Raw genomic sequence first — 27,935 nt, 5'->3', positions numbered from 1 at the left:
TGCAGGATTTGGTGCTGTGCAACCCTGGCATCCTCCTGCTTTCAACAAGAGGTTTCCTCAAAGGCTGCTTCGAGCTGAGGGAAGGAGTTTTCCTTACGCTGCCTCTGCAGCCAGAGGGAAGAGAAGGGCTCCTTCTGTTGGCCTTAGGTGGGAAAACCTACCTTAATGTGATTAAGTGCTACAGAAGTGGATATAAGTACTCACCTGGCTGTTTTCTGAAGATGTCAACAGATTCCCTACCAAAAGGCCGGGAGGAACAGATGCTTTGCAAGAGCTTTTCATCACAAGCCCAAAGCTCTTCTTGGAGGCACAGCCATGGCTCATTCTACTCCAGAAACTGTGGCTGCTGGGACAGGCTGAACTGTCCAGACCAAGAAGTAGTTATGCTTGTGTGGAGGTGATGGGGATGCCTGCAAGCTTAAGCTTCTTTGGTCTAGCTCAAAGTAGGAGAATGATACGGGAGACCTCCTTGTGTAGCTATGTGGAGTTCATGCTGTCCCCTCTCTGCCCCACAGCTTGTCCCTCCTCGTTGCAAGACCAAATAGCTCATCGACAACGCCAGACAAAGCGTGGTGGAAGACATCCCCAGTGCTAGCAAGAGACTTCCAGCAGCAGTCAGAAATGGTCAGTAAAACTGAGATTTGTCATGGTCAGATTGTTTTTATTTTTATTTCCTAAAAGGCATGGAACTAATTCCAAATGAATAGGGATGCCAGCTCAAAGACAGTGCTCCCGTACTTGAAGTAGCTGAGAACTCCTGGATAACCTCTTTAGTCCTTTTCTCCTGACCAGGGGTCTCACCTGAATTAACTTCACCTGCTTGCACCCTCGCAACCTTTTAACTGTCATTACCCAGTGAGGGAAACAGGACGTGCTCTAAATGAGACCACGTAGCATGAACCCACCAGCCTGGAATTAGTGAGGCCATTGGCTTGTCTGAGCCCTAAACCTCTTGCAGATGGCCTGTGGTTCCTGCCTGTATAAATAGCATGAAGCTGGCTGAAAGTGGGTGTGGTGCGCAGGACATTCCCCCCCTGCCTATGTAAAAATGACTTTTAACAAAACTGGGAACTTAAGTGGAAACACCACCCACTGGCTCTACCAGCTTTCGTGTTCTTAAAGCTGTGGAAGAAGATTTCCATTCATGGTAACAGGAACACGAGGGAACTAGGAAAAAACCTGCAAACCAGAGAAGCTGATGGATTCATCCCCTGAATAGGAGCTGTTAGAATTTCAGCTGTCAGCATGAATTTGTGCTAGACGGGGGTACTGTGTGTAGCTGTGATGGGTGAGGGATAGATGCTCCAGGCTTAGTCACATGCATTTAACTGACGCAGTGCCGAGATGGGAGGAATGAAAAAGAACAGAAGAAGCATGAACTTGTTGGTCTGTAACTCAAATGTGTGTCCTAGGAGGTGCAAATACGAGGTGATCCACCACGGCTGTTTTATCTTGGCCTTGCTGAAGGCAGTGGGAGTTCCTAAAGCTGACGAGTTTAGAAAGGCATTCACGAGCACTGTAGTCTGCTGACCTGTTTATTACTTTGTGCCCAGAAGAGAAGCAACTCTCTTGGGAAAATAGTAAAAAGACTCTTGTTGCTGCTTTCAAGACATGATGTTTACGAAGCCAGTCCCACTCATGCGTAAGTTTGCTTCTAGATGAGCTCATCTCTGTGTGAAGGGCCAGGCTCGTGGTAATTAAGGTATTTAAAAGCCTTGTGTTCACCTCTTTGGTTGCAATAGGCTGTAAGAGAGTAGTGGCAGTACCTGGTGTCTGGCAGGCGGGAGATGGGCAGTGATGGACTTCTGCAGTCTTGGCTCTGGGCAGCGAGCAGTGTGCATGGTATTACCGCTAGCTGCAGGATGCCCTGGGTAGATCCCACCCAGCCCAGTATCCCAGAGCACTGGAAGGCATTGGAGGTTCAACCTGCTTGCAACAGGACCAGCTCCTGCACACATTCAGAGTGCAGGGAAGTTGTGATCCCAAAATGATGCCAGGCTGCTAGCAAGTTTTCCCAAGCGCTGCAAGCTTAATGCCTTGCCCCACTCGACCACCGTTGAAGCTGGCCACGTTGCTGGCAATGCCCTGGGCTGAGGTTCCTCCTCCAGTCACCCTGAGATGCACTCTTCCCCTTGGACCTCGTTTCTGTCAGGTTTCATTAGCAGGGGCACTCTGAGTGATGCTGACTGCTGTGCAGAGCAAGAGGGTTGGGAAGACAAGGAGAAGGAAGCTGCGCTTTGCAGCAGGAGGATGGAGAAGGAAGGAGCCTGTAGTTCACTGAAATAGCTCCCAGCAGGCAGCGTCTCCATACAAGAACCTCCCTGATTCCAGAGCATTGCCCAGGGGAGGATGGCAGGAGGGCTCGCACTCCCTTCACACTTCCCAAATCTGGAAGAGCCTCTCTGCCTCTGGCTTAGGCAATTAATCAGGTACAGAAAAACTATCGAGTACTGCAGGCTCAACACACACGGTAACATCTTCGTCAATTTCCCCCCTTCCCATCTTTCAAAAAATGCTCGTCTCCAAGAGCCTGAGCTATTTTTTCCTTGTTTTAGCTCTGTTGGCACAGGAGCCATGGGTAAGAAGCTGGGAGATGATGGCAGCAGCTCTGTTTGTGGCTGTATAATCACTCATGGCTCTCTTACTCAGCTAATTAAAACCAAACCCCTCTAGCTACCCTGAAAAATGTAAATAGCATTTATTAAAACATGGTTCTGTGGGATAACCAGCACTCAACTTACAGAAGGGCTGTTATGAAACAGGATTTTGCTTGTGAAGAAGTGGATAGCTGTAAACCGAGCAAATGCCATGCTTTCTTCATGAAAGCACCGGGCTGTGGACAAACAGAAGTGTGCACAATTAAAAATGCATGAAATGCACAAAGACAAACAGCTGGCAGGGACCAAAGCTGTCTGAACACCTACCTACCGTGCTTTGCCTGGCTCTGGGGTTAGCACTGATACAAGGGTGAGGTATGTACAGCAAAAGGAGAGTTTTCCAAGGGTGTTCCTAGCGCAAGCAGCAAAGAAACAGAAATGCAAAACACATTAAAACAAGAGAAAAAAAATATTGATAAGACAGAAGAGTGTTTGTTCTCTCTCAAATCTCTAAGTAAATTCACAACATGTGTTCAATAGCAGATTGTCATAAAATAAAATAAAGAGACAAAATGCGAAAGGGATGCCAAGAACAAGGTCGAGCCCAACGTAAGGACACAGAGCTCCAGTGTGTTCGTATTTATAACAAAAACTAAGCTTGTTTTGTAGAAGTACAAAATGAACCCCTGGGGCAAAACCAAGAAAATGAAGTATCTTGGTTGTTCCCTGCACCTGATAAAGGCATTACAGAACGGGCCTGACGTAGCTTTCCTCAAGCTGTGGCAACGTAAGACTGGCTTGAAAGGACTCTATCCAACTTCTGAGCATGCCAATCTGAGTCAATAAAACCTTCAGAAGTGACTTAACGATGACTAAATGATGTGGAATTACATGAGTGTGTAAAGCCAAGTGCATGCTTTAGCCTTGCTGAGCTGAACGGCGTATTATGGCAGTCCTAAACTCCTCCATGCCTGCACTGGAAAGGCTGGGGAAATTTGTAGAGGTTGTTCTGCTTTTAAGCAGATCCATACAGGTAAGTGCAGCTCACCAACAGGGCTAGGTATTAACTATGCTGCCTTGTTCTTTGTTGGGATCTTAGGTTTGCAGCTTCTAACTTTGACTCAGCATGGGCAATGCCAAACTCTCAGACCTGGGAAGAGCCCAGATTTATATTTTAACATTCGCAAGCAATCCAGCAGTGCTAGGGAAGATTAACTTTTCTGCTCTTCATCCTCTGCCAAGACGCAGCCCTGTGCATAAAGTAAGGGCTGGCTGTCCTGTGCCTCCTGGAGCTACAGCGTTCTGCATCTGCACCTGCAGCAGCCCTGGCCGATCCCAGCAGCTCCCCTAAGCAGGAACCCAGGCAGAGATGAGGAAGGGGGGCAAGATAAGCGGGAGTACTGAGTGATTATTGAAGATGTCAAATACATTTTTCAAAAATAATGAAAAGAAGGTGGGAAGCCAGTGCAGGTGCAAAATAAACAGTAAGAGAAGGAGAGCTGAGGAAGGCAGGGTGAGGGAGGGCCCTGCTGCCCGCAGAGAAGAGGCAGACTCAGCGGGCAGCAGCTGCGGGGCTGCGAACAAAACGGCAACTGGAGCATGAAGAATTCCCCTCCTCTTCCTCGGCTGCCACGTCGCAGGCCCGGCGTGCTCCACCGACCCACCCCAGCTAGTGCCCTGAGGCAGCCGACAGACCTGTGGAGATTTTAGCGGGCTGCTGACACGGGGATTTGTGGATAACGGGGGAAAGCAGAGCCGTAACCCCTTCAGGGGGTCACAGGCTCCAAACTGCGAGCATTGCCCCTGCCTGCGGGGAGGAGGAGCGGGAGGCCGCCAGGACCTGCACCGACCTGCTCAGGCACGCAGCGCTGAGGAGGCTGCCAGCCAAGTGCCCTGTCGAGCTGAAGTAAAACCCTTCCCATCCCATAGCAGGGCCCGCCATCTCGCTTCGAGGTGGGGTGCTCGAGCAGGCCGATGGAGGTGGCTGTGGAGTCGGTGGGGATGACTGCCTTTTCGTTTCTTTCCTGATGGATCTGCGGTGCTGCAGTGAGCGAAGCCTTTGAAATGCAAAGATAAAAGTGGATTTGAAAGCTTGCCTAGGTGCTGGGTGACTAAGCAGGAATCTTGTGTGCTTTGGCTGTTGGGGAGTCCAGGTGTGTAGCTCACCCTGAGAGCAACCATGAGCTCAGCCCGCAGCAAAGAGACGTGCAGGCTGAGCCAGAAAGGTTATTCTGCCCCCCACAGATGCCACTCTATATTTGAAATAACTAAGCCTGCACCAGAGCCTGCATGATTTCACACCTGAGCTGACCCAAGGGCATAGGAAGATGAGGAGTCCCCAGTGCAGGGAGTCTCCTGGCCCCTTTAGCTCCTTGCTTTCATTCTGCCCACCACAGCACAAGGTCTGTTGTGAGGCAATGGATAGCATAGCCCAGATTTGTTCTCTGCCGGAAGCCCAGTGCCAAAACTCCTCAGTACAGAAAGCTCCCGCAAAGACTTTCTCTTTTAAATAGTCATTGCGTCTGCTGCCAGGGAGGGAGGTGCTGCTCTAACACCTGCTACCAGGTGGGAGGCGAGAGAGGACTGGCAGCCCTCCAGGTGTGGGCTTTTCCGTTCAGGCTTCCGTTGTTGTTCTCGGGGGTGAACTCGACTTTGTGTCATTCATTTTGAATAGGAAGCATTTATCCGCCCAAAGCCCTGAATTCTCCAACAGACAGCTAGCACCAGCCTCTCTGGTGTTGACGAGCATTAAGCCTACCTGCTTATTTAAGATGCAATTTCTGCTCTCTTTTTCGAACAGTCTTGCAGAATTTGTGTGGGCAGATAAGTATTGAGCCTATGTACTGCCATGGTTGGCAAGCTTTTGGAAGCAGATCATTCATAAAGGGTTTGGGAAAGTTAAAGGTGAGAAACCATGCTTTAAAATTTATTTTCATTGAGTCATCTAGGAGTTCATCACATCGCATGCCCCCTGTTTAAGTTACTTATTCCAAAGTATCAGAAACACAGGCACAAATATAACGGCTTGTAACCTTTGCCATCTTACAAGCAGACTGGGGCCAAAGATATTATTGTACTCCTTCAACAAATCAAGAATCACAGCTTCTGTCTTGTTTTAATGCTGGAAGACAACACTGTGTTTAATGAAAAACTTTGGTCCAAGATGTTTTTTGAACTGAATCCAGCCACATCCAGTGCTCAGAATTTGTGCTGCAGACATGAATTCCTGCAGAGCAAGCTGCTCATGGAGCTACAAGCCGTGGAGACCAGAAGCAATACCACGTAATAGTTGTCAGCTGGTTATGCTCTTTCCTATCACTTTAGCTTTCTGTTACAACCTGAGCATCCTGTGTTGATGAACAATGTGGGGTGTTAGAGCTGGCAAGTTTTATGCCCTTCTTACTAAGCTACACCTGATACAATCTAGACCAGGTGTTTTTCAGCAAGTCAGAGTAATCCCCAGCTCCTTAGCAGAGAATAACGAGCATGCTGAGCTTGCTCTGCAGCAGAACCCACCTGCACAGGTACAGCTTTCTTCCATCTTCAAAGGCTTCAAACCCTGTTGGCTTTAGCCAACGTGTGGCCATGCTGAGACACCTCACAGCCTTAGAGCAAGAGGTGGTCTCTGTGCCAGCTACAGCTCAGTAATAAGACACCAGGTGTTGTTGCTGGACACAATGATGCAGTTCACTTCCCTGGGACAGCAGATTCTCCATTCTGCTTTAGATGCTACATTCCTATAGCTCTTTAAACCACTGTGTGGAGTGGATGCTGTAACTTGCTTGAAGAATGCTTTAGAAGGTAAGCATTTTGTTGTAAGATCGTTTTGTAGTGTGTATACTGTGCAACTGAGTAGCTTTGAGTACTATTTCTAGTTTTCTTTGATTGGTATTTCCATGGGCATTATCACTGAGAGAATAGCAGCAGTTTTGCAGGAGGTTATTTACTGATCTCAGAGAAGTTGGGTACTTCTATTTCTTTCATGTAGAGTGAACCACCTGCTTTCTTAGGACCACACACAGCATATAGGTGAGTTTTAGGTGCCCTTAAGGCCAACAGAACTGCCAGTGAAGGGAATGTGTCATGTTTCTTCAAGAGGTTTATAAATGTTTGCAACCCAACAGCTTTTACCCCACCACTTCAGGCCAACCACCTATTAAATGGAAAATGAATAACTCCTACTATCATAATGGTTGCTCTGTAAAAGGCTCACTTACACTGGGGCTTGCCTGAGTGCATGTACCTGTTGGAGGGAAGCCTGTGCCTTTCTCTGTGTGTTTTAAAGCATTACGAATACTTGCAGTGGGAAGTGGTGACAGTGGTGGATTATATAAGCCTCGCGGGGAGGTGTGCTGCTGCAGAGCAGAGGCCAGCCAGCACGAGGACACGTCAGAACATCTCAGGCAAAAGGCTGTGGAGGCATTGCTGAGCCCCGAGGTGGGGTGGGCGTAAAACCATCACGGGAGTGCCACAGCTGTAAGGGAAAGGGCAGAGAGAGCCTGGGGGCACGGGATTGGGAGGGGACTGTCATGGCACAGAGGTCACAAAGCAGCATGGCATTTACCAGAGCTGTACAGGACCCTGTTAAGGACAGAGGGACCTACGCAGAGGCCTTGAAGGAAAGCGGACTGTGGCACTGAGCTATTTCAGAGTCTGTCCCCAAGACGCTGAGTCTCTGTCACGCTGTGCCAGGTCACACCCAGCATCCTGGTCTGTTTGGGGACAGATAGAAAGGTGCCACTGATTTCATCTGGCCTCTAGAGTTTAGCAGTTGGTGTTTGTCCCCCCTAAAAGCCTGCCAGCACACCCTCCAAATGTTGTTTCCAGTGCCCCAGCCAGCATCTACGTGCTGACTCAGGGTAAGGAGCACGCTGGGAGCCCCTTTGCCACAGCTTATAAAAGAGGCTTTAAAGGGCTGCTGCTGCCTTCAAGAATGGCACACACAAACCCCCTCCTGTTTTGCAGGCCTCCTATGAATGGCTACTTATTCTGATTTACAGCAGGATGTGTTTTATAGGGGGTTAAACTTGGCCCAAACATTCAAGCAAGAAGCATGTGCGCACTTCTCCACACACACAAGGGGGAAAGGCCTGAGCCTCGCCGCACGCCTCTACATGCCGGGCACCCACATAGCCCTGCACCTGAGGGCTCCGTGCCCAAGTGTCTTGGGCCTCTCTGGAAATAATTTGAGGATCCAGGAGCAGAGGAAACACCAGGCTGGTCAGAGCTGAAATCCTGGGGCTGTCTGGGACCATGGCTGGTGCTGGATGCCATGGAGGAAGGGGTCTGAAGCCTAGTAATCGGCCTACACAGGAGGGTCTTAACCCTTTCTCAAACTTCTGTTTTGATTACATGGATTGAATCAGATGTCCATGGTTTCCCAATAACTGCTCAACTCTGACTCTAAATACGTGGCTTTGGCATTCCCAGAGCAAGCAAGGACCAGTTTAAGATGTCACTCATAGCCAGCCATCCCACCTCCATCCCACAGGCAGTACAAACCAACCAGTAACCATTGCTCTTGGTTTTGAAGCCTTGCATTAGGACTGGTTCAGTCACTGCTAAGGGCAGTTGTCCTGACAAGAAGAGTCACTTAGGTCAGCCATGGACAGAGATTTGTTTTGACAGCATGCTGAAAATAACACCTCACAAACCACACTGCTAGCTGGCCTTAGAAAGGCCAGTTTTTGGAGTGTCTCTGACTGGCCATGCTGTAAATAGCAATCCCTTTGTTTAGCTGTTTTTTGAAATGTGTCCGTGCCTGAAGGGCGATGCCATCCCAGGGCACCTCCTGCAGGTTGCTCTCGTTCAGCTTCTCCAGGAGCCCCTGGGGGCTCGTGAAAGGGGCAGGGATGTAGTTGGGGTGCCACCACTCCAGTAACCCTATGAGCGCTCACCAGCCTTCCCTGTGAGCCCAGGTGCCCCCCACATCCCACACTGCAGCTTGGCTGGGACCCCAACCTGACCAAACGAGCTCAGTCCCATGGGATTGTCCCTTCCCATGGCATGTCATCAGCCTTAGCCCTTCCCAAACAACCCCAGTCACCCAGTCCATGTGAGAAAGAGCACAGCTCAGAGGGGAGGCCTCATACATCTTCCATAGAGAGGAAGATAAGCTGCAGAACACCACCTCTGCCTTCACAGGGTCAGTACCCCATTGCATCCCTTCTCTCCCATGCCCATGCGGTACTGGTGCTAGCTTCCTTGCTGGTCTCTGCACCACAGGATCAGTGAAGACAGAGGAATTTTCCCACTGGCCCTGAGATGTCTGTCAGATCACCCCATGCCTACGGAGCACACAGTTCATGCTGCGTACAAGCTCTGATGTGCCCTGGAGGCAACATCTGGGTCCCTGGGCTTCTTGGCATGCTGTAATTTGCAATATGAGCAGACAGTCAGCCTTGCGGGAAGTCACTAAGGTTAGATGTGTGTCCAGGTTTGTTTATTTAAGTCTTCCATCTCTCTAACCCCTGACCACGAACACCCATTATGGCACCCAACTTTTGGACATTTCTGTGAACAACATCAAATTTGCCCATCCTTCTTCTGCCCTTCCCTTCTCTACATGGGTTTGTGAGTGAAGGCTTTCTCTTGGAAAGTCTTTCACCTTTCCTTATCTTTTCATTTTCTCAGTGGCACGCCTCTGTCCTGCAGAGGGGGGTGGCTCTTACATTCTTCTCACTGCCTCCTCCTTTGCTGATTTCTCCCCGCCTGTCCTTTTTCTCTGTCTGCCCTTGGCTTGGCTTTTAGAGGATGTTAAATGTCAAATTTGGTTGATTTGTTGCAGACCAATTAGCTGATTCAATCCAATTAAGCTATCTGAAGTTATCTGTGTAATGTGGTGGCTTTGTTAGCCAGCTCCATTCCCTTTTACCCTTACGAAAATTTTTGCCTCCAGCTCCTCCTTCCAGATTTCAGTGGTAGATTTCCACTTGGTTCTTGGCTGCTTGTTCAAAGCTCATGATCAGGGCTTCGGCTTCTGCAGATTTCCTTCGGGGACCATCTCCTCCCGCCCTCCTCCTTTCTCTGGTTAGCCCAGGCTGCCCACAGTTCTTCCTCCTCGCCAGGTGACTTGTAAGCACTCTGTTATCTTTGGCAGCTTGGCAATAAGGCCAGCGAGGTGCTAGCTCCTCATGACACTATTCACCTGTAGCTGAGCTTGGTGAGGTTTGTATCACTATCCTCTGCCTTGCTTTGGCTGGTTAAAAACTCTGCCCACAGAGAAATGTTTTCCCTACAGTTCTGTGGCTCCCTGCAGCCAAACTCTGCCACATCCTCGACATGCCTTTTTGCTTCCCTGACTATCTCTGTGCTATGTTGATCTCATTCTTCAGCTAGCTGCTCCTTGATCTGGAAACAGTTTTTTTGGTGGTGGTGGTGGTAGTGGTGGTTCTTCTTTCTTCTCTTGAAAAATAATTTTATGGACCTTTGTTCTGTCTGCTGGTACTGTTGTCCAAAAGCAGGGTCACTGGGAACAGACCTGTAGGCTAGGAAGGCTCCACAGAGACCCTTGGTGGTGGGTGAAGACTTTTACCTGGAAAGATACAGCCTCAGGTTGCTTGTGGTTATTTAGCAGAGATCAGGGTAAGAGTTTGGAGCATCTACACCTGTAAGAAAATCCCAAATTCTGTCCCCTAAGTGATCCCACTTGAGACCAGGCCTACACAATACTCTCCAAAGCAGTTCACAACTTTCTTGCCCCTAAAGCTTACTCCAAAGTTGTCCACGTGAAATCTGGAACTTCTCCCCATGCTGCTGGGAAAGACAGGCCTCTCAATTCAGAGCAAAGAGCTCTGCTGGGTTTCCAAATGTTAGCCTCCGTTTTCAGAAGTGCCTCAAATGACAGAATAAGGGGGCATAACTTTCTTGACAGGAAACAGCCTGGCAGGCGGACAGGGCTGATCTGCTTAATGGCATCTTCAAATCGCCTTATGATAAATCCTCATAGAATGGTCTTATTGGCTTTAGCAGGGATGAAAGAAAGCACTGCAAAGAAATGAGGGGCTCTCGTGAAGCTGCACGAAAGGTTTTTAAACAGTAATAGAAAAGGATCTTTTTTATTTTGCTATAGAATTTGAGCAATCCTTAAGAATTTAAGAGAATTATGTTCCTCTGAAGGAATTTGAAATGTCAATTAAAAACTCATCGGAGAGGTTATTATTCTCTATTAAACCCTGACGGCTTCCTTCCTTAGGCTGGGATATAAGTGCTCTGCCTTGTTCCTAGGCGAGAACCAGTTCGGGGTGCTGGTCTTACTGATCCATGCAGCACTGGTGATCCACTGGGCACTTCACCCTGGTGCTGGGAACATCGTGTCACCTATTTTTGTCATCATCAAACTTTGCTGTCACTGTTCATTTGGAGCCATCTGTCATTTGGGGCATAGAGAGGGACCGTATTTCTTTATTAATGCATTGGCTTTAAACTATCAGTTCTGTGAGCATTTATGCCTTCAGAAAATTCATTTGCTGTTACTCACATGGACAACCAGTGCAAGTGGGTGCTGATCTGTGGATGATAGCTCCCTCTTAAATTTTACTCTGTGGCAAAATCTTAATTAGAATTGTATGTCAATCAACACTTTTTTTTTTTTTCCCCCTGAAAGAACTTCTGGTATTTTTTTTAAATCCCTTGGCCAGGCATTTAGCCAATGAAGCAAGTTTTCAAATGACTTAAGTTGTAAAAAGTGTTTTGTAGTGAAATCTCAAAGCAGGAGCAGCTGCCTGGGTTTGGTTTTGACAGCTGTTCTTCACCTACCAACAAGCAGCCTATTTGTGTTTGTTTATTCATTAATACTGAAAAATAACACAATGGGATCAGATGTCTCAGCTGACTAATGTCCTACTTTTCCTCTGCATTAGTGCCTGTGTCTCAGCACTCATAATATATGTATGTTTTCTATATAAAAAGCCCTTGTGGTTAGCTTTTTTATTACATCACTGACATATTTCACCTTCCCAGCTGAAATAATTAAGACCCCGTCCAGGAAAGGTACAAGCTTAATTGGAGTACAGCCACAGTCCCATTAGTTTTCTAAAGACCACGTGTGTCCTTAAAAGTAAATATTTCTAAGAGCTCTCCTGGATGAGAGCAACTCCTCTGTCTAAAACTCATAGTCCAGGTCACCCGTGATCTCTGTGATCCCATATTCCTCTTTTACCAAGGTGCTTTATTTTTTACAACAGCAGCACCGCTAAGAGCCGTGCCAAATGAGGCTTTACCTGTAGTGCTGGCACCCTTAAGAAACAGAAGCATGCACTGTTTCAGGTGGCTGCACTTCCCTTAAATTAAACTCCTAAGGCTGGCTCCAGTGTGGGGCTATTTTTGATCCCCAGCTCTCTATGTGGTGCAGTCAGACAAAGCGTCCCGCTGATGCTGTGGGGAGCGCAAGTGGCTGACTGGAGGGGCAGGGGCTAGAGGAACCCTGGAGAAAGCTCATTAGCTATAGAAGTGCCTTTTATTTACTGGTAGATGGCTGCCAGCCAAAACTGAGATCTCAAATCACTGCCAAGTTATAGGGTAGCCCCCGCAATGTCATCAGTGAAGGCTTCAAGGAAACCGGAGACGTTCCAGAAATGAAAGTTTTGGACCGTGCTCTTCTTTATGCATCGCTCTTTGGACTTCAGCGGCTAGAAATGGTTTTCCTTTGAGAGGGCAGGGATGGCCAAGCTGTTCACAGGCCAGGGCAGGCTGCTGTTTGGAAACCGAAATCCTCCACGGGTTACAGCATCAGCTGTTCTTGTTATTGCGAGTTACAAGCCTGCGAGTTGCACTGTGCTGTGGGGTCTGTGCCAGCATAAAGCTGGCAAATAAATACCTGACCAGGCTCCCTGACCCTGGCTTGGAGGCAATTAAAGCCTCCTGGGGGCCAGCAGGGTAAAGGCACGTAGCCATCCGTGGGGACCACGGGATCGGTTTGGTTCAGATGCAGCACGTTGCTCCTTGAAAACGCCATCTCGTTCCCATGTGGAGATTTAAATGCTGTACTAGGCGGCACTGGGCTGGAAGGAATGTCACAGAGGGGTCTCCGGAAGCGTAGAGAAGGGAAACAAAATGGGAAAACGCTGTAAAAGTCTGAGAGAATCACTCCCTCAACTCAAAAAAGAAAAACAGATAAAAGCGGACATCTTACACGCAAAGGAAAGTTGCTGAAAGAGCTGGTAGAGTTCCCTCGGCTAGTTAAAACCAGTAGGAACGCTATCTGCGTACTCTGGGAGCCCGTTCAGCACCAGCCACGCTTGTGCCCCGCAGGCTGAATGAAAGCTCGGGTTTGGCTGCGTCTGGAGGGGAGCACAGGTAACGAAGCAGGCGGAGGGGGATGGTTTGAAAGCACGCAGGAGCACAGCACGCCAACCAGGGACCCCGCTGCTGCCCTGCGCTGCCCTAAAGGGACCCCGGCTCCAGCCCCCGCGCCCCTGCCCCGGCTCCCGGCGCGCCGGCGGGAAAGCGGCCGGGGAGGCCCCGCCCCCGCGGCGGGAGGCAGGTGCGGGCCGGCCCCTCGCGCGTGAGGTCACCGCCGGCGTCACAATGGGCGCCGCCTCCCCCCAGCCACCCCCTCCTCCTCCGTAGGCTTCCCGCGCGGCCTTTCTGCCTTAAAAGGACAATGGGGCGCGCGGCGCGTGCAGGGCTCGATTGAGGAGAATGGGGCCGTGGGAACGGCGCGTGCGCAGAGCGGCGGGAGGGGAGGGGCGGGGCGGGGAGGGAAGGGCGGGACGGGGATGGGAGGGGCGGGCGCGGGAAAGGAGGGGAGGGGGCGCGGGGGCGAGCGCGGCCGCCCGGGCTGGCAGGCGGGGCGGGAGGCAGGGCAGGGCAGAGCAGGCAGCACCGCACGGCAAGGCACGGCACGGCACAACACAGCACAGCACAGCGCAGCACAGCACGCTGCCCCTCCGCCAGCACGCTTGGAGCGGTGAGTGCCTTCTCCTCCCCTTCTTTTTCCCTTCTTCTCCCCTTCTTTCCTCTCTCTCTGCTCAGTGCGGAGCAGAAAGTGCAGCGGCTTGGGGCTGGGGGCTCGCCCCTTCCCCGTGCGCGTTCCCATTGCTGCTTGGCGCTGCTGCCACTGCCTGGTCTCCCCGGGGCGGCGTGACACGCGTGGCTGCCGTGCGCCCTGCCCTGCGCTGCCTCCCCTCGCTCCCCGAGTTGCGGAGGAGCCGCTCCGGGGCCGCCCCTCCGCAGCCCCGGCCGGGGGGACCCGCGGCTCCTTCCCCCTCGCTCAGCCCCGCAGCGGGACCGCGTGGAGGGGCTGCGGGCGCCCTGCCCGAGCCGTGCCCCTTTCCCCAGCCCGGAGCGCGGCGGCTGGCGCAGGTGCGGCCCCGCAGCGCACACCTGTAGCGCCCGGGCAGGGATCCTGGGGGGCGATGCGAAGCCGCGGGGGTCCGGGCAGCCGCTGCTACACGTGGGGCCGGGGCCTGCCCGGCCATGGCGGCGGCGGCGGGGGGAAGCGGCGGCCGGCCCCGGGGTGGCCGGCAGCGGGGAGCCGGGGCTCGGCAGGGAGCCCTTGTAGGGCACGGCGGCGAGCCTGGCTTTGGGGTGGGGGGGAACAAAGGGCTGGCGTGTGCCGCGGCCCCGCACCGCCCCGGGGCGATGCGCGGGGGGAGCCCAAACTTTGCGCCACGCGGTGCCGAGCGGCGAGCGGCAGGGCGGGCTGTTTGGTTGGGTTTTAAAATAATTTTGGCTAACTCCGTGCGGCCCGACGCCCCGCCGGGGGGTGGCTGTGGGGGTGGCGGGGTGGGGGCTCTTTGTTCCCGGCCCTAACGGGCCGGGGCGCGGCGCTGCCCCCGCGCCACGCGGTGCCGGGCGGGAAGCTGCCGGGACGCGGCTCCTCGGGGCCGGCCTCGGCTCCCTTCCCCCTGCACCCAAAGGGCTGTAAGGGACCTGCCGGACCTGCCGGCGGCTCGGTCCCGGCGAGCGAGGGCCGATCCTGCCGCCCCTGGCCCCCCCAAGCGGCTCCCACCGCCGGCAGCGGCCGCCCCGCAGGCAGCCGGGCCCCGCTGGGGCTTGCTGCTCCTCCCCGCTCGCTGCCAGTCCTCGGGACCCGAATCGCTTCGCTAATTATTATAATTGCCACCAAGTTTTTGGAGCTGCGCCCTGCTGCCGCTGGAGCGCGGCTCCAGCTCAGGATGCTGCCACCGGGCTCCTGTCGCCGTCCCCATGTGCTTGCTGTGGGGGAGAAGTGTCCGCAGCCAGCCCTGAGGAGCTTTCTGTCTGCTGACAGCCACCGAGACGGCTCCGTGCACGCTTGAGCAGGCGAAGTAGTAGCGTGGTGCTTCCCCGGCAAAACCCCTCCGCTGCCATGTGCTTCCTTCCCAAGGTGGGACTGCTCCGGCAGCAGGGCACGTGCTGTGGAAACCCCCGTCTCCCCCGCCTGCACGTGGCCGGGCTTGCTGTGCAGTTCGGTTTTTGTAGAGGGGAAAGAAAATAAGATTACAAGAACCCCATAGCGCAGGGGCAGGTGCTGGGCTGGCTGTCTTCCCGCTGACACCAGCGGACGCGGCTGCTTTGGCACTCGAGTGAGTTGCAGCTTTGCAGAGATGTGCAGCCCATGGCAGTGAATCAGTGAGGAGCGAGTCCTGGGGCGTGCAGACACACCGGAGGTAGGTGGGATTGAGTTCAGAGTCTTTAGGAGAAATTCCTCCTCGCTTCTCTCCCAGCCAGAGGATCCTCAGAGAGGAGCTAACTGCATGCGTTCAGTCCTCCCTTTTGCAAGGAAACACCCCGGCTGCTTGGGAGAAGGGAATGCTGAGAGCTGATAAATTCAGCTAGCTTAAAAATGACCAAACAGCGTTAGAACTGTGCTGGTTTGTTGCCTTGCCCCTGCTGAACAGCTCTTTCTGTGTCACCCAACTGGCTGCTTTGCATTCGCTCTCAGCACTTGGTGGCTTGTACCAGCGCTTTCACAGTGGGATGAGGGACATGCACGGTCCCACTTCACAGCCAACTTCTGCTTCAGACTTGCACCTCTTGTGGCACTTGCTTCTTAGCAGAAAGAAGAAGCCAGGCCTGGAGACTGAGTGGTTAGGCAGAATGCAGGGGCGGGACTCCATTTCATGAGTCAGGCTCGTGAATTTCTGTAGCATGTGCTCGGTCCAAAGTCCGAGTGAAATGACCACTACTGTTACTTAAAGACATGGAAACGAGTCCTTCTTAGTGAAGTCACTTCAGCTATTTTGCCAAATAACTACGGCTTCCATTGCAGCCCCATCAGGTACATTACTACCTCTCTCTACATGAAATAATAAAATATCTGTTCGGTGTCTTGTGATCTCACGTGTCCATGATGCTTTTTCAGCAGCAGGTGGTTGCAGACAGCATGGTACCAGCTGCAGTGGCTGTGCTCAGATAAGCATCACAGACTGAACTCCCGGCAGCTTGCTTGAGAACATCTCAGGTTTTCCTTGCAGGGCTCCTGATTGGGCCGAGCGAGGTTTTAGTTATGCAACAGGAGTTTCAGAGGGGAAGTCCTCTTTCAAGGTGGAATGTCTGCAGGTGGGACAGGTTTGGGATTTCTTTTCTTCCCTATGCAAATCTGACTGATTACTGTTTTCATGCTTTGGCCTATCCCTTCTGGAGCACTAACCGCATAGAAGTTTGCAGGAACGCCCAAGTGGCTTAGCCTTTAGCTTTTCTCCTTTGTCTGAAGGGGTTAGGTTCTTATTTCTCACTGAAGATGATTAGGGCTGGAGGCTCCCTTGCAGCTTGACAACTGCATATTTCACTCAGGACAGCTTGTGGCCCAGACAGAAAGTGGTCTGGTCTTAAGGGAAGGAAACTTTCCCTTCTGACTTTGCTGCATGGTCTGGTAGCTGCTGCTGGCTGCATCTGGTATGTGAAGATTTCACTGCAGCACTGAGTGCACAACAGTAGCTGCAGACAACTAGCAAAACAGTTAGCTTACTTATTTTGGCAGAGGAAAGATTCCTGAAGATGTAGTTTGACCTTTTACTGTTCTCACTCAGCTCACCGAGCGAAAACCTCCCTGGGATGCTATTTCATTCTGATGTGCTTGGACTGTAGCAGTGGCCAAACACAACTTTCCTCCAAATATTTTTTTTTTTTTATGAGAAGAGAAAAGGGTCATGAGGAATGTGCAGTACATGAAATTGTACAGTTGTGGTTGCTGGAAGGTAGTCACTGAGCTGTAAGGACAGGTGTCAACTGAAAGAAGTCTGATCATTGAAGTTACACTTTCAAATTCTATCAGCTTGACCCCTTCCTTGGAACAGTTTCTTTATGCATGTTAAAATATGTTTCTGTGATCCAATTTTAACTATTACGAAGTTTCTTTTTGGACCATGTAAACTGAGGGGGAGGTATGTTTATACTGAGTCCCTGATACAGCTCCTCTGCTGATGTACAGTGCTCTGTCCTACAGGTGATTTCTGTTGGAGGGATTGCAGTTTCTTTCAGCAGAGGGACAGGCCTGGGAGTTCATGAGCTAGACAGGCAGCTCTACTTCTGGCTCTCTAGACAGCTCTAGAAGCACTGTGTGCATGTGTCTGGGTATGTGAACTTGCAAGTATAAGAGCCAGAACACTTACAGTCTTTCTGTATTTCAAGGTATTTATTCCCATTTAAAATAATAATAAAAAACTTTGGCTGTGTTTCTCGTTTCTAATTAAATGCTACAGCGATGAGCATTGTGAAATTGTCCTGACCAGAACTGTCTGCGTTGCTGTATGTAGACTAGATGCTAGTTTTCTGTAGTTCAACTTCAGGGAGGCTGTGCCAAGGCTGTTATGTACACGGAAGAGGGAAATGAAATTAATTGCAGGTGTTTTTTTCTGACAGTACACTGGAAGGTTGCAGGAAAAAGAGAAAGATCCAGGCCAGAGTGAGGAGATGGGAAGAAAGCGAGGCATTGAGTAGCAGGATTGGCATCCCTTTGCTCTCCTGTAACCTGGGGGAATGTTTCTCTTTCAGCTTCGCAAGAAGCAGGTGAACATGTGCCTTCTGACCGGCCTGATAATTGTGTTACAAAGGGAGATGTGCCTGCCCTCCAGGAACTCCTTCCTTTTCTATTACAAGATTTATCGTTCTTCTTGGGCGAATCATAAAGAATAGAGAAGGAATCTGGAAAGGCAAACGAAAGTGGCTCGGCTCTTCTTAATAATCGGAAGAGTTCAGAAGTTCTTCCCTAACTTGAAAACTTAATGAGCATCTGAAGCAATACCTTTTAATTTAGATCATCAAATTAAATTTTGCAAAGAAAACTTGAGTCCTGATTTCTAGTCCTGACAGGCAACGAAAGCATGAAACAATTCTCACACACATACGATACGTGCTGCCTTGTAGCAGCTTTTCACACATGCTTTAAGCAGGGTGTGTTTTTTTCTTCCTCACCTACTCTGCTGTTCTCTGCTTGACTCAGAGTTCTCCACTTTTCCAAAAGTGAGAGGGCAGAAGTACGGAGAGAACTTGTTGTTTCCATTCAAGTTGCTAAAGCAGTTGTTTAAAGCAGGACTTGGGGCATCAGCAGCTTCTCCTTTTACAGGTAGACCAGGGAAGAGGAGCCCTTTCTCCCTGACTTAAGGGAATAGTGCTCCCTACATGTACATAAATCTCCATTTCTGCAGAATGACAAACATGCTTCGCTAGGACTTGGTTTGTTTTTCTTTTTTTTTTTTTTTTTGCTTGTAATTGGTCCCTTTAACTTCTGTGCAGCTGTTGATTTAAAAGGCTTCATATATTTAAAATAACTTGCTTAAATTTGGCAAGACTATCTTGTGCAATGCTTTTAACTTCTGTGGAGCTGCATTCCTACCCACCAGCTTTTTATCTGCCCCAAATTTTCCATGGTTAAGCTTCCACAGCTCAGATTCAGGCGTTGCAGTGGTAGGCAAGCTATGCTGTGTTACAGCAGCTGGCAGATCTAACTCCCTAGTTTTAATTTGAGATCTAAATTGCAAATCTTTCAGGTGAAACCTTTGAAATGGCCCAGTCACATGTACTTCTAACTATGCTGAAGTCTATAGAAAAGTAGTGCCAGCTTGAGCACTAGACACAATTATGGTTTAGAATGGAAGCTGAGACTGCTTTAAGTTCAGCAGCACCTCTAGACTCAAATGCAGTCTGCATTAGTTATTAAACTTTCCAGAATATTTAGTGTATAATGGTCAAATGGCAACTGTTCAGGGTTAAATGTGTAACTGGACGGACGCCTTCCATTTATAACTGCACTTCGATGCAGTTGTCAGAGAAATCTGTTTTACTTGTGGTTTTGCTACTAACTTTTCCCCATTCAGGCATGATATATGGTAATACCGTTGCTGACCATTCATCAAGTGGGAAACAGATGGCACTAGTTTCCCTTCTATTGAAAGATCGTGTTGAAAGGCTGCTCCTGTGAGAATGGCAGCAACGATGCAAAACAAAATATTTTCAGAGTGTGCGTGTCTGATGCCAGCCTTTGCCAGAACATTAATTGTAAAATACGCGTCTTACTCTGCTGTGGTATAAATAGCAGCTGGTGACAGAGATCCTCTCATTGGTGTCCACGTTTCTGCTAGAAACTGGGTTAAAAATTTAATCAAATTGTTGAGCTCAGTTTTACGTCTTGCCCTGTAGCAGTCAAGGTGTTCTTGCTGCTTAAGTTTTGTAGCTCTGAACATCATGCCCGCAGTCAGTCCTTGGGTTTTTAAAGAAGAGCAGCAGACCACAGACTAAGGTAGTCAAGCAATCTAAAATCGCTGGTAGCTGGAAACTCCCAGATGAGCACACTGTTGGATCTCAAGAGGCTTGTTAAACACAGTATCCGCAAGATACACTCCCCTTTGAAGGGGTACTCTGGATGCTAAGAAACAAAATGCATATTCTAGGTGTACGCCTAGACACTCCTTTGTTTATTTGTCTTGACAGTCCGGGGATATGAACCTGATTCAGCGGAGCATTCATAATAAGTGCTCCTGAAAACATCCAAGCAGAGTAGTGTCTAACCTTCCCTCAGCAAACTCATTCAGCATGCCTCTAGCCTGACACCTTCTTTGGCTTACTGCAGCTGCTCCTGGCCTCCAGGCCACTGCTGTGCTAATAGAGGCAGCAGCAAGTAGGAAGCCTGGCAGCATTTGGGGTGATGCTGCTGGAGATGGGTGCAAGTGAGCCTTGGGAGAACCTGGCTCTAGGTGAGCTTGTGCTGTGAATGGGCACAAAGAAGAAGAGTATAAGTACTTCAAATCTGTGGCAAAAAGGAAAGGGAAGGCTTGTCCCCTCTTCCACCTGTCTCTTAAGCCTGGAGGATCTCTTCAGCATTCAGCTCGTGTGAGCCCCTTGCCTTCAACACGCTTTGCACAAGTTGTCTGGGAGTGACTCCTGTCTTTATATGTGTTTGTGCAGCAGTAATTGCAAGGAGACAACCTCAGTGGGACCCAGCGGTATTGTGTTATGAGATGTAAACACGTACGCTTTCAGCTAAGTCGGGGTTCCTTGTCGTAGTGGATTTTGTGTGAGACTATTGACCAGTAGTACTAGATAAAACATTGAATTTTGTTTTTCTTTGGAGCCTGGGAACCTCGGGTGTTTGTCTTGCAGTGCCACCGTGTTCTGATTTTCTCCTGCGGGGCAGGGGTGTTGCTGGGAGTAATTCCACCTCCGTGCAGAGGACTGTGTCCAGGCCTGGGTGGTTTATTAACTGGTGCTGCGATCCTGTAAAAATGCAGAGGAACTCTTTCCCCATGCGTAACCTCTGTCAGCAATGTAAGCGTAACACTAGGCATGGTTGTTCTGTGAAAGTGAGTTTTCAACGTCAGCTGGCCCTGCTTTTCAGATTTTTGTGTTGCTGTAACAATGAGGCAAGTCTGAGTGCTGCAGACTGGAGATTTTGGGTTAATTTTCTCCATCTCTGTCCCTCCCTTGCCTTTCTGCAGGTGAAGATGTGGGGGTGGACCCTTGTGCACATGCATTCACCAGTAAGACAAGTTTGTTTTACTGGGGCATGGCAGAGGTGGCTCAGTTGATGTCTGTGATAGGGAGAGGTTGGGATTTTTGTTAGCTTCTACGAGACTTGACTGTTTTGTTAGGGGAAGGGGGAAAGCTGTGTGCTATTTGCATGGCTCCATCTTCCAGTGTTTAAAAGCAGAAGTTCTCAGCTTCCTGTCACCAGTGGGCTGTCTGAAGCACCCGCTTCACTCAGTTTTGCTTGTCAGAGTGCTTTGGGAGCTCTGTGCCACTCAGTTCTGTTTCCTGAAACACTTCAGGAGCTCCGTGCTGCCTTCAAACTGGGCCTGAAGGGAGTCTGCACCCGGGGCAACTGGGCCTGAGGAGCAATGGTGGCAGGGAGGCCTCTCCTCACCCTGGCAGCAGGGTGCCCTTCATGGAGGGTGTGTGGAGCCGGGAGGCAGCCAGGCCGCTTGCCTGTGCCTGGCTGTGGAGAAGCACTGCCAGGTGCCATGCTCCAGCTCCAGACACAGCTGCTGCGGGCGAGGTGGGACTCCACCCTGCCGCTTCCAGAGCGGCTTTTCAGGTATGTCTGCCCCACAGCCTAGAGGTATGGCTGCAGCTCGTTTGAAGCAACTCCTCCTCACTTTCAGCAAGGCTTGGCAGGCAGGCGGGGGCTCCAGCGGAGGTGATGACAGCCTCATTGCTGTGACACCTGGGGTTCAGCCGCTGCTGTGCAACCAGGGGCCTGGGCAGGTTGGCACGGCTCAGCCTGCTGCCCGCTGTGCCGCAGGTACGGGTACGGCTTCCCTGAGCCACGCCGGCTGCATTCATGCCTCTGGGTTGTGCTGTTGTAGAGGTGCCCTTGGAGGAGAATTGCGTAGTCAGTGCCCTTGTTGTGAGTCCTGGCTGGGTAGTGCTTGATATTCCAGCTGTTGTTCACATTCAGGAAATAAGAAAGTGTATTTAGGTCCATCTGCTGTTCTGAGGCAATGCACGAGAGCAGTCGCGTAATCTGTTGGTTTCCCATCCCAAATTACAGCCTAATGTTGGTTTGCCCGGTGAATTGTGCAGGTTTTTCTCTCAGTATCTAGAATTGATATGTAACAGCAGTTCCTGTTTGTTTCCACAGGCTACAGCTGGGAGGAAAAGATGTTTGGCTTTCATAAACCGAAGATGTATCGGAGTATAGAGGGCTGCTGTATTTGCAGAGCTAAATCTTCCAGTTCCCGTTTCACTGACAGTAAACGCTACGAAAAGGATTTTCAGAACTGTTTTGGGTAAGATTTTTCCTCTAGTCACCACTGCAGCCAGTCAGGGTGTTGGTCTCCAAGCAGTCTCTGACGCGCAGTAGATGACAGCAGTGACAGGTCTGGCTGATGCCTCCTCCCTTGCAGCATGTGCAGTGATCTAGTCATCTTCCTTAAGTCCCTGCACAAGGCGGAAGGCAGCACAGATCCGTGGAGGTTTTCACTCATTCTGGAGACTTGAGCATGTTAGACAAAACTTGTACCTTGTTTCAGGGATTGGTGCTGTTGTTCAAATAGTGCCTATTGATATGTTATTAAAACTCCTAATTGAAAACTCCTTCTGATGAGAAGTAAGCATCAACTAACCAACTTTCCAGCTAGGTGAAGTTGCACATAATGATGCTTGAAAGCACTGATAAGCAAAACTGTAAATATCAGTGATTTCTTATATGAGCTGCTGTGATCTCTCTAACTTTTTCAAACATTGGTGTTTCGTCTAAATCTGTGTCACTGAATTGTCAACAAGGCAAATTCTTCTGTGATAGCTTGTAATTATTTTTTTACTTTGTTTATTTTGAAATTTTTGTGGGGCAATAAAAAAAAAAATCTGCTGTTTATGTGGTAGTTTTCCATGAAGTTTTTCTCCCAGGAAGAATGTCTGTTGTTGACATTTTCTACTTTTCTCCTTCCGGTCTTGTTGGATTAACTCATCAAAATCTTAGGCCAAAGTGGAACTTAAGTACATCATATTTTAAAAAAAGAAAAAAGTGTATCACGATTGCTGCTCCTGTCTTCAGTGTTTAGCTTTACGTGTGTAAACCTTTGCATCCTTGAGTCTTCAGCTCCTTTCTTGTTTTCTCTTTTCCCTACAACCTCTTTCTAGAAACACTTCTTTCACACAGTTTTATAGTGCTTTGCACACAGTTTTATAGTGCTTTGTATTGACCATGGGTTTTTGTTCATAAATCTGATGCTGACAGTTTTCGTTGTCATATTTCTTAGCTGCTGTCCTTGGCAGTGGAAAGACTGTGTGAAGGTCCATTGCATTTTTTTTTTTTTTTTTTTTTATAAACCACAATAAAGAAGCTTACAATATACCGGGACTTTTGGTCTTGTGCTATCTGAAATATGTTTGCCAAGGTAAAAATGCAGTCTTAACACTGAGCAAATAAGGGCTTATCTGAGCCTGCCCCATTCATCTACAAATGCTTCAAAGTCCTCTAATTTAAATGGCTGGAAAACTTTGCCATGTATCCCCTTTATATTTCTTCTGCAGGTTAGCTGTAGAGATGATTTCTGAAGAAAGCTTGTTAGAAGAGAGCAAGTATTGCTGTTCCAGAGACTACTGTTTCTGAAACATTATCCTACACGTATGCAGCAGTGTGTTAGATGTATTTGTTACTCATCCTTGAAAGCTCTGTGAGAAAGCTAAGAGCTGAATAAGCTTTTGTCAGACCTGAGTTCTGTTCCCCAATGTACATTCAAGGAATATAATTATTCTCCCTCCCTCTCCAATCAAATCAATCCAACCACTGAAGCTGTTGTTTAAAACAAAACAAAAAAAAAATAGAAGTTAATGGGGCTGGGTTTTAGCACCCCTCTGGAAGCAGATTACAATGCATTTTCTTTCTACGAGGAAGTATGTTTTCTGAAAGGGAGACCTGGTCTTCAGGTGGAAAGGTTGAGCCCCCAGATTAACTGTCATGCCTGAAAAACAGAACTTGAGAACTCTTTCTTATGCTTTTTGCTCTGTTATCAAACGATTATCTTTATTGTTAACTGTTACCAAGTAACTTTTGTGTTTGTGTTTTTGTTTTTCTTTTTTTTTTTTGCCAGGCTCCACGAGGCCCGCTCAGGAGATATTTGCAATGCATGTGTGCTTTTGGTGAAAAGGTGGAAAAAATTGCCAGCAGGATCCAAAAAAAACTGGAATCATGTTAGTTGACTATCTATTTCTGCTCTACTCCAAAGCTAACTTGACTTCTGCCTTAGTCCTTCCTGGGGGTGGGAAGGTGGGGGAGTGGGGCGCTGGCAAGGTTTGGGGGATTGCTGTTTCACCCACACTCTCTGCCCAACCTCAGCATCTCTAAAACCTGACTGGGGTATTTCCTGTTACATGATTTTTGTATGTCTTTGGTTAGCATATGTGCAAATTGCAATTGTGTAAGCCCTGGATGGAGCCACAGACTAACCTACCTTGTAATTCCTTGTTTTCACAAGCTCATAACTTTGTCCAGAAGTCTCTTATGACACTCAAAACGTTTCAGAATTGGCCTCTGTCCAAAACTGGTCTCTCTTTTTTCTTTTAATAGTTTGAACAAGCAAGGTGACTTGCTCAAGCAACACATAAATCAATGTGGTTTAGTCAGATAATTAAAGACTAATATCTCACAGCTATTCCTACTCATATATTCTGTTTTGATACATCTAATTTGGTTTGGGCCTAGGGCTGAGAAGATGATCGGAATTCTTTGTGTATGTTATAATATTTATTCAGGAAGCCTTGGTGATAATGGCAGCCAGAGCTATGGTTATTACTAGCGTTAGCTTTTTATTCAGAAGTTAAATTTATGATTTAAAAACAAAAAAATCCAGGGCAAAGCTGGCAGTCGCTCTTTTAACTGAATCTCTGTTGGCTTAAACAACCATTGCCTACTAAACCGAATCTGTCAAAATAGGAAGAAGGAATAAGTTGAACTGAATGTGCTCTTTAAACTGTTTTTGCCTTCTTATCCTATAGATGCATGTCTTAGAAACCAGATACAAGTGAAACATGAGAGTGTCAGTGCACAAAATTGCCCCAGTTTAACTAAACTGTTTCTGATCACCTTCAGTGTCTGGGCCTGGTGCAGAAGTATTATGTGTGTGTTTTCTGTCTTATAGGTCGTAGATGCTAGGGCTGGACCCAGTCTGAAAACAACACTGAAACCAAAGAAAATGAAAACTCTCTCTGGAAGCAGGATAAAGAGCAATCAAATCAGCAAGCTGCAAAAGGAATTCAAGCGGCACAGTAAGTAAATCCAAACAGATTTGGATAATAAAGCTGAGGCCTCCCCTAAAATAGCTTCCTGTGAACTGGCCAAGCTGAGTCGCTTTCTAGATTCAGTTATGCTCTCACATTTAGGTGCTCTCTGTTTCCATGAACTCTCAATCTCTGTGTGCCTGGAGAGAGGGGGAAGTGAAGTGGGGGAGAGCTTGTGTGTGGGGTGGGTGCCTGACAGAGCTGGGTTGTGTTGGGTGGCAAGGGGAGCTTAGAGGCAGTGGGAAGCAGGGAGCTCGGCTGGGAGGTGTAGCTTACATCCCATGCCTATACACCGCATTTCCAGGAAAAACTTTGCTCTCACTATTAAACTTTGGCTGTCTTCAGCTCTCCCCAAGAGAGGCTGATCTGCTGATACCACCCACTATCAGTCTTTTTCTTCCATGTAGGCTTTAAACCTAGGCATTCTATTTAGCCTACATTTCCTCCCACCTATAAATTCTTGCCATGTTTCCTCTGTACAGTTTCCTCACACCTTCCTCTGCCAGTCTTGGTGATTTCTTTCCACTAGCACTTAGGCTCTTCAAATAGATCTGAATTCCTAGCTTCCTAACAAAGCCATCTGCCAGTAATGCTCTAAATATGTCTGTAACTTAGCTTTTTTCCTCTAAAGCAAGCATTCCACCTTCTTAACTGTTGCTGCATTGGTCTTCTCTGTTTTGATTATCCTACCTGACCTGAAGGAAGAGTTCTCTTTAATAGAGGCCCAGGCTCAAAGATCTTGTATCTCCTTATGCAATGCAATGAGAATTAACTACATCACTCTAGGTGCAAGGGGAGTGGGTGGCGGGAGGGAAGCTAGGGTAGTAGCCCTTTATTTAGGTGTGCATCTGTATACCAAAACTCCATAGCTCATAGTCTTGATCCAGCTAGAACTTAACACTACCTAATCCGTTGCACTAATGGGAAGAGCTTTGCAGAACTTTAACAGAAAGGGGAAGAAAGGATCTTGAAATGGGCAGGGGCAAGTGGGAGAAGTGTCAATGACAAAAGCCTTTCTCTCTGGTCCCAATCTGTATGTTAACTTCCAAAAGTGAGGGAAGGGATAAGTTTCTGAGTGCATGTTCTGATTGTTGCATTTATTCCCCCTTGCTACAGACTCTGATGCCCACAGCACCACTTCAAGTGCCTCCCCAGCTCAGTCACCCTGCTACAGTAACCAGTCTGATGAGGGCTCTGACATGGAGATGAGTGCTGGGTCCAGCAGAACACCAGTTTTCTCCTTTCTAGATCTCACGTACTGGAAAAGGTAAAATGCAACAGAACGTGTACTTTGTGCAGACAGCAATTTGTTTCACATTCAGTGCTCGAGTCTGCTTCCTTGCAGAGTGCTGCTGCTGACCTTGTTTCAGTGGTATCGTTGAAGTCACTGAGTGTTACAGAATGTGTGTCTTTTATTGGAAATGAATGCTGTGTGTTCATGGCATTTTTTCCTATCTCCCCCCCAGTTCCCTAAATACTAATAAGCTTGCTGGAGAAATGTTTTTCTGTTTCTGGGAGTAACAGATAAAATTGCTGATTTTAGTTATCTTGTCTTAAAACTCTGTAGATGTGATGTTATCACATACATAGGTGCTCTTAGCAAATCCTGACCTGTGATGGTAGTTAGAAAATTGGGAGGAAAACCACAAGGGTTTCTGGGAGCTGACAGGTTTATCTTTTATTGCTTGTTGTGACACGCTAATCCCTTGTTTAGCTAATTGCTGTATTGAAATTGTTGTGACTTTGCTGCCTCCTCTCAAATAGTGTTTGTAAGTGCATTCTCGTCAAGGTTAGTTCAGATAGCTGTGTGTCTGAAATTTCTCTGGGAAGTGAAGCGGGAGACTTAGTTTTGTTCCAGGCATGGTTTATTGTTTTTGTTTTCTTCCCCAAAGTGGTGTTGTGGATTTAGACACAGACTTGTTTTTTCCTTTCTGAGCAGTCTTGTCCCTTCTATCGTAGCCAAACAATGCTGGAGGCTCAAAGTAGTTTCTTGAGCCAAACTGATTTTTTTTTCTTGCATTTCTGTAACTTCTCTATGTTCTAAACATATAAATGATCTGCATCTCTCCTTTCTGTTTCTTCCAGGCAAAAGGTCTGCTGTGGAATTATTTACAAAGGGCGTTTTGGGGAAGTCCTCATAGACACTCATCTCTTCAAACCTTGCTGTAGCAATAAAAAGTCTGTCACTGAGAAGCCAGAACAAGAAGGACCACAATCACCAGCAATCTCCACCCAAGAGGAGTGGTGACTTCTTCGGAGAGCTGGGGAAGGTTATACAGACCCTCTTATTCTCTGGAAAAAATACTAGAAAAGTGATTGTTCACATTGGACACCTGCTATGCTGCCAAAAGACTATTCCCTAGAACTGTTTTGGGTTTTACTGCTACAATTCCGCAAACTCTGAAGCCAGTTTGTATCCTTTCAGAAAGACTGTACATAATATTTAAGATGCTATGGAACACTTAGCAAAGCTGAATGCTGCTGCAAGGTTGTCCCTCTAATCCTCCTGCCCTCCCCCCCCCCTTGACAAATGAACCTGAGGATGGGGTTTTGTATATTAAAGTATATGTAGTTCATCTTTCTGTACTGAAAGAAGCAGTGGTTGTAAGGCATTTGTTTAAGGTTGGTTGGTAACCTCCCTTGAATTCCGAAGAAAATATTTCATTCTTAGACATGTATGAGTCAATAAGATAAACTAATGCATAGAGATGTTATAAGTCACCTCTCTAGTTATATAAATATATATTTTTAAAGGTGTGGAGATCTCACCCTGTACTACTGACATTGTAACAGAGACAAATATTTCCTCCCTCCTACATGACACAGACTGTTAGCTGCAGACATCTCTGCTGTAAGTGACAGTTATCTGAGAAAGCCTCCCAGCACAAGATCCTTTCAGGAAGGGGTAGGAGTGCTCCCTTCCGTAGCTCAGGAGGAAGATTTGCCTAAGAATCAAACACGGTGAAATGGGAGGCTGTTTTTGTTTTAACCTAGCAGCAGACAGTCGACTTCATGCAGTAACTGACTGGTAATTAGAGGTGGACCAAGAGAACAACCCGATGCCCAAGTTAGGTATAGGTGATGGCCAAGACCAAATAACTGCTTTCTGTAGGCTCAGCGCAGCTGAAATGTGACCACAAACCAGACTTCTTGCTGGTTTCAGACCTGACACAGAACCAAGCCCCTTGCTAAGCTAAA

General features: G+C 48.4%; 1 protein-coding gene across 3 annotated transcripts; it reads left to right on the top strand.

Moving 5' to 3' along the window:
* The first annotated feature begins 525 nt into the window (after nucleotides 1–525).
* On the top strand, nucleotides 526–27,935 carry SINHCAF (SIN3-HDAC complex associated factor). Of its 3 annotated transcripts, XM_082751960.1 has the most exons (7): nucleotides 15,648–15,801; nucleotides 15,886–16,082; nucleotides 21,598–21,745; nucleotides 23,552–23,651; nucleotides 24,599–24,725; nucleotides 25,854–26,004; nucleotides 26,823–27,935. In XM_082751960.1, exons 2-7 carry the CDS (start codon nucleotides 16,073–16,075, stop codon nucleotides 26,983–26,985), a joined length of 699 nt encoding a protein of 232 aa, XP_082608086.1. In that variant the 5' UTR covers nucleotides 15,648–15,801; nucleotides 15,886–16,072; the 3' UTR covers nucleotides 26,986–27,935. The 3 variants fall into 3 exon arrangements, with proteins under 3 accessions (XP_082608088.1, XP_082608087.1, XP_082608086.1); XM_082751962.1 differs by lacking the exons at nucleotides 15,648–15,801; nucleotides 15,886–16,082 and adding an exon at nucleotides 526–624; XM_082751961.1 differs by lacking the exons at nucleotides 15,648–15,801; nucleotides 15,886–16,082 and adding an exon at nucleotides 13,407–13,506.

Source organism: Aythya marila (assembly GCF_965140915.1).
Source record: "Aythya marila genome assembly, chromosome: 1".
NCBI classification, from domain to species: domain Eukaryota; kingdom Metazoa; phylum Chordata; class Aves; order Anseriformes; family Anatidae; genus Aythya; species Aythya marila.
Note: the sequence above shows the minus strand (reverse complement) of the source record. Positions and strands in the feature narration are given on the sequence as shown.

What these genes read in the sequence shown, in the direction of transcription:
- SINHCAF (XM_082751960.1), top strand. An exon ending in CCAAAAAAAACTGGAATCAT is followed by an intron (nt 23,652 to 24,598) that starts GTTAGTTGACTA and finishes TCTGTCTTATAG; the next exon opens with GTCGTAGATGCTAGGGCTGG. An exon ending in AAAGGAATTCAAGCGGCACA is followed by an intron (nt 24,726 to 25,853) that starts GTAAGTAAATCC and finishes CCCTTGCTACAG; the next exon opens with ACTCTGATGCCCACAGCACC.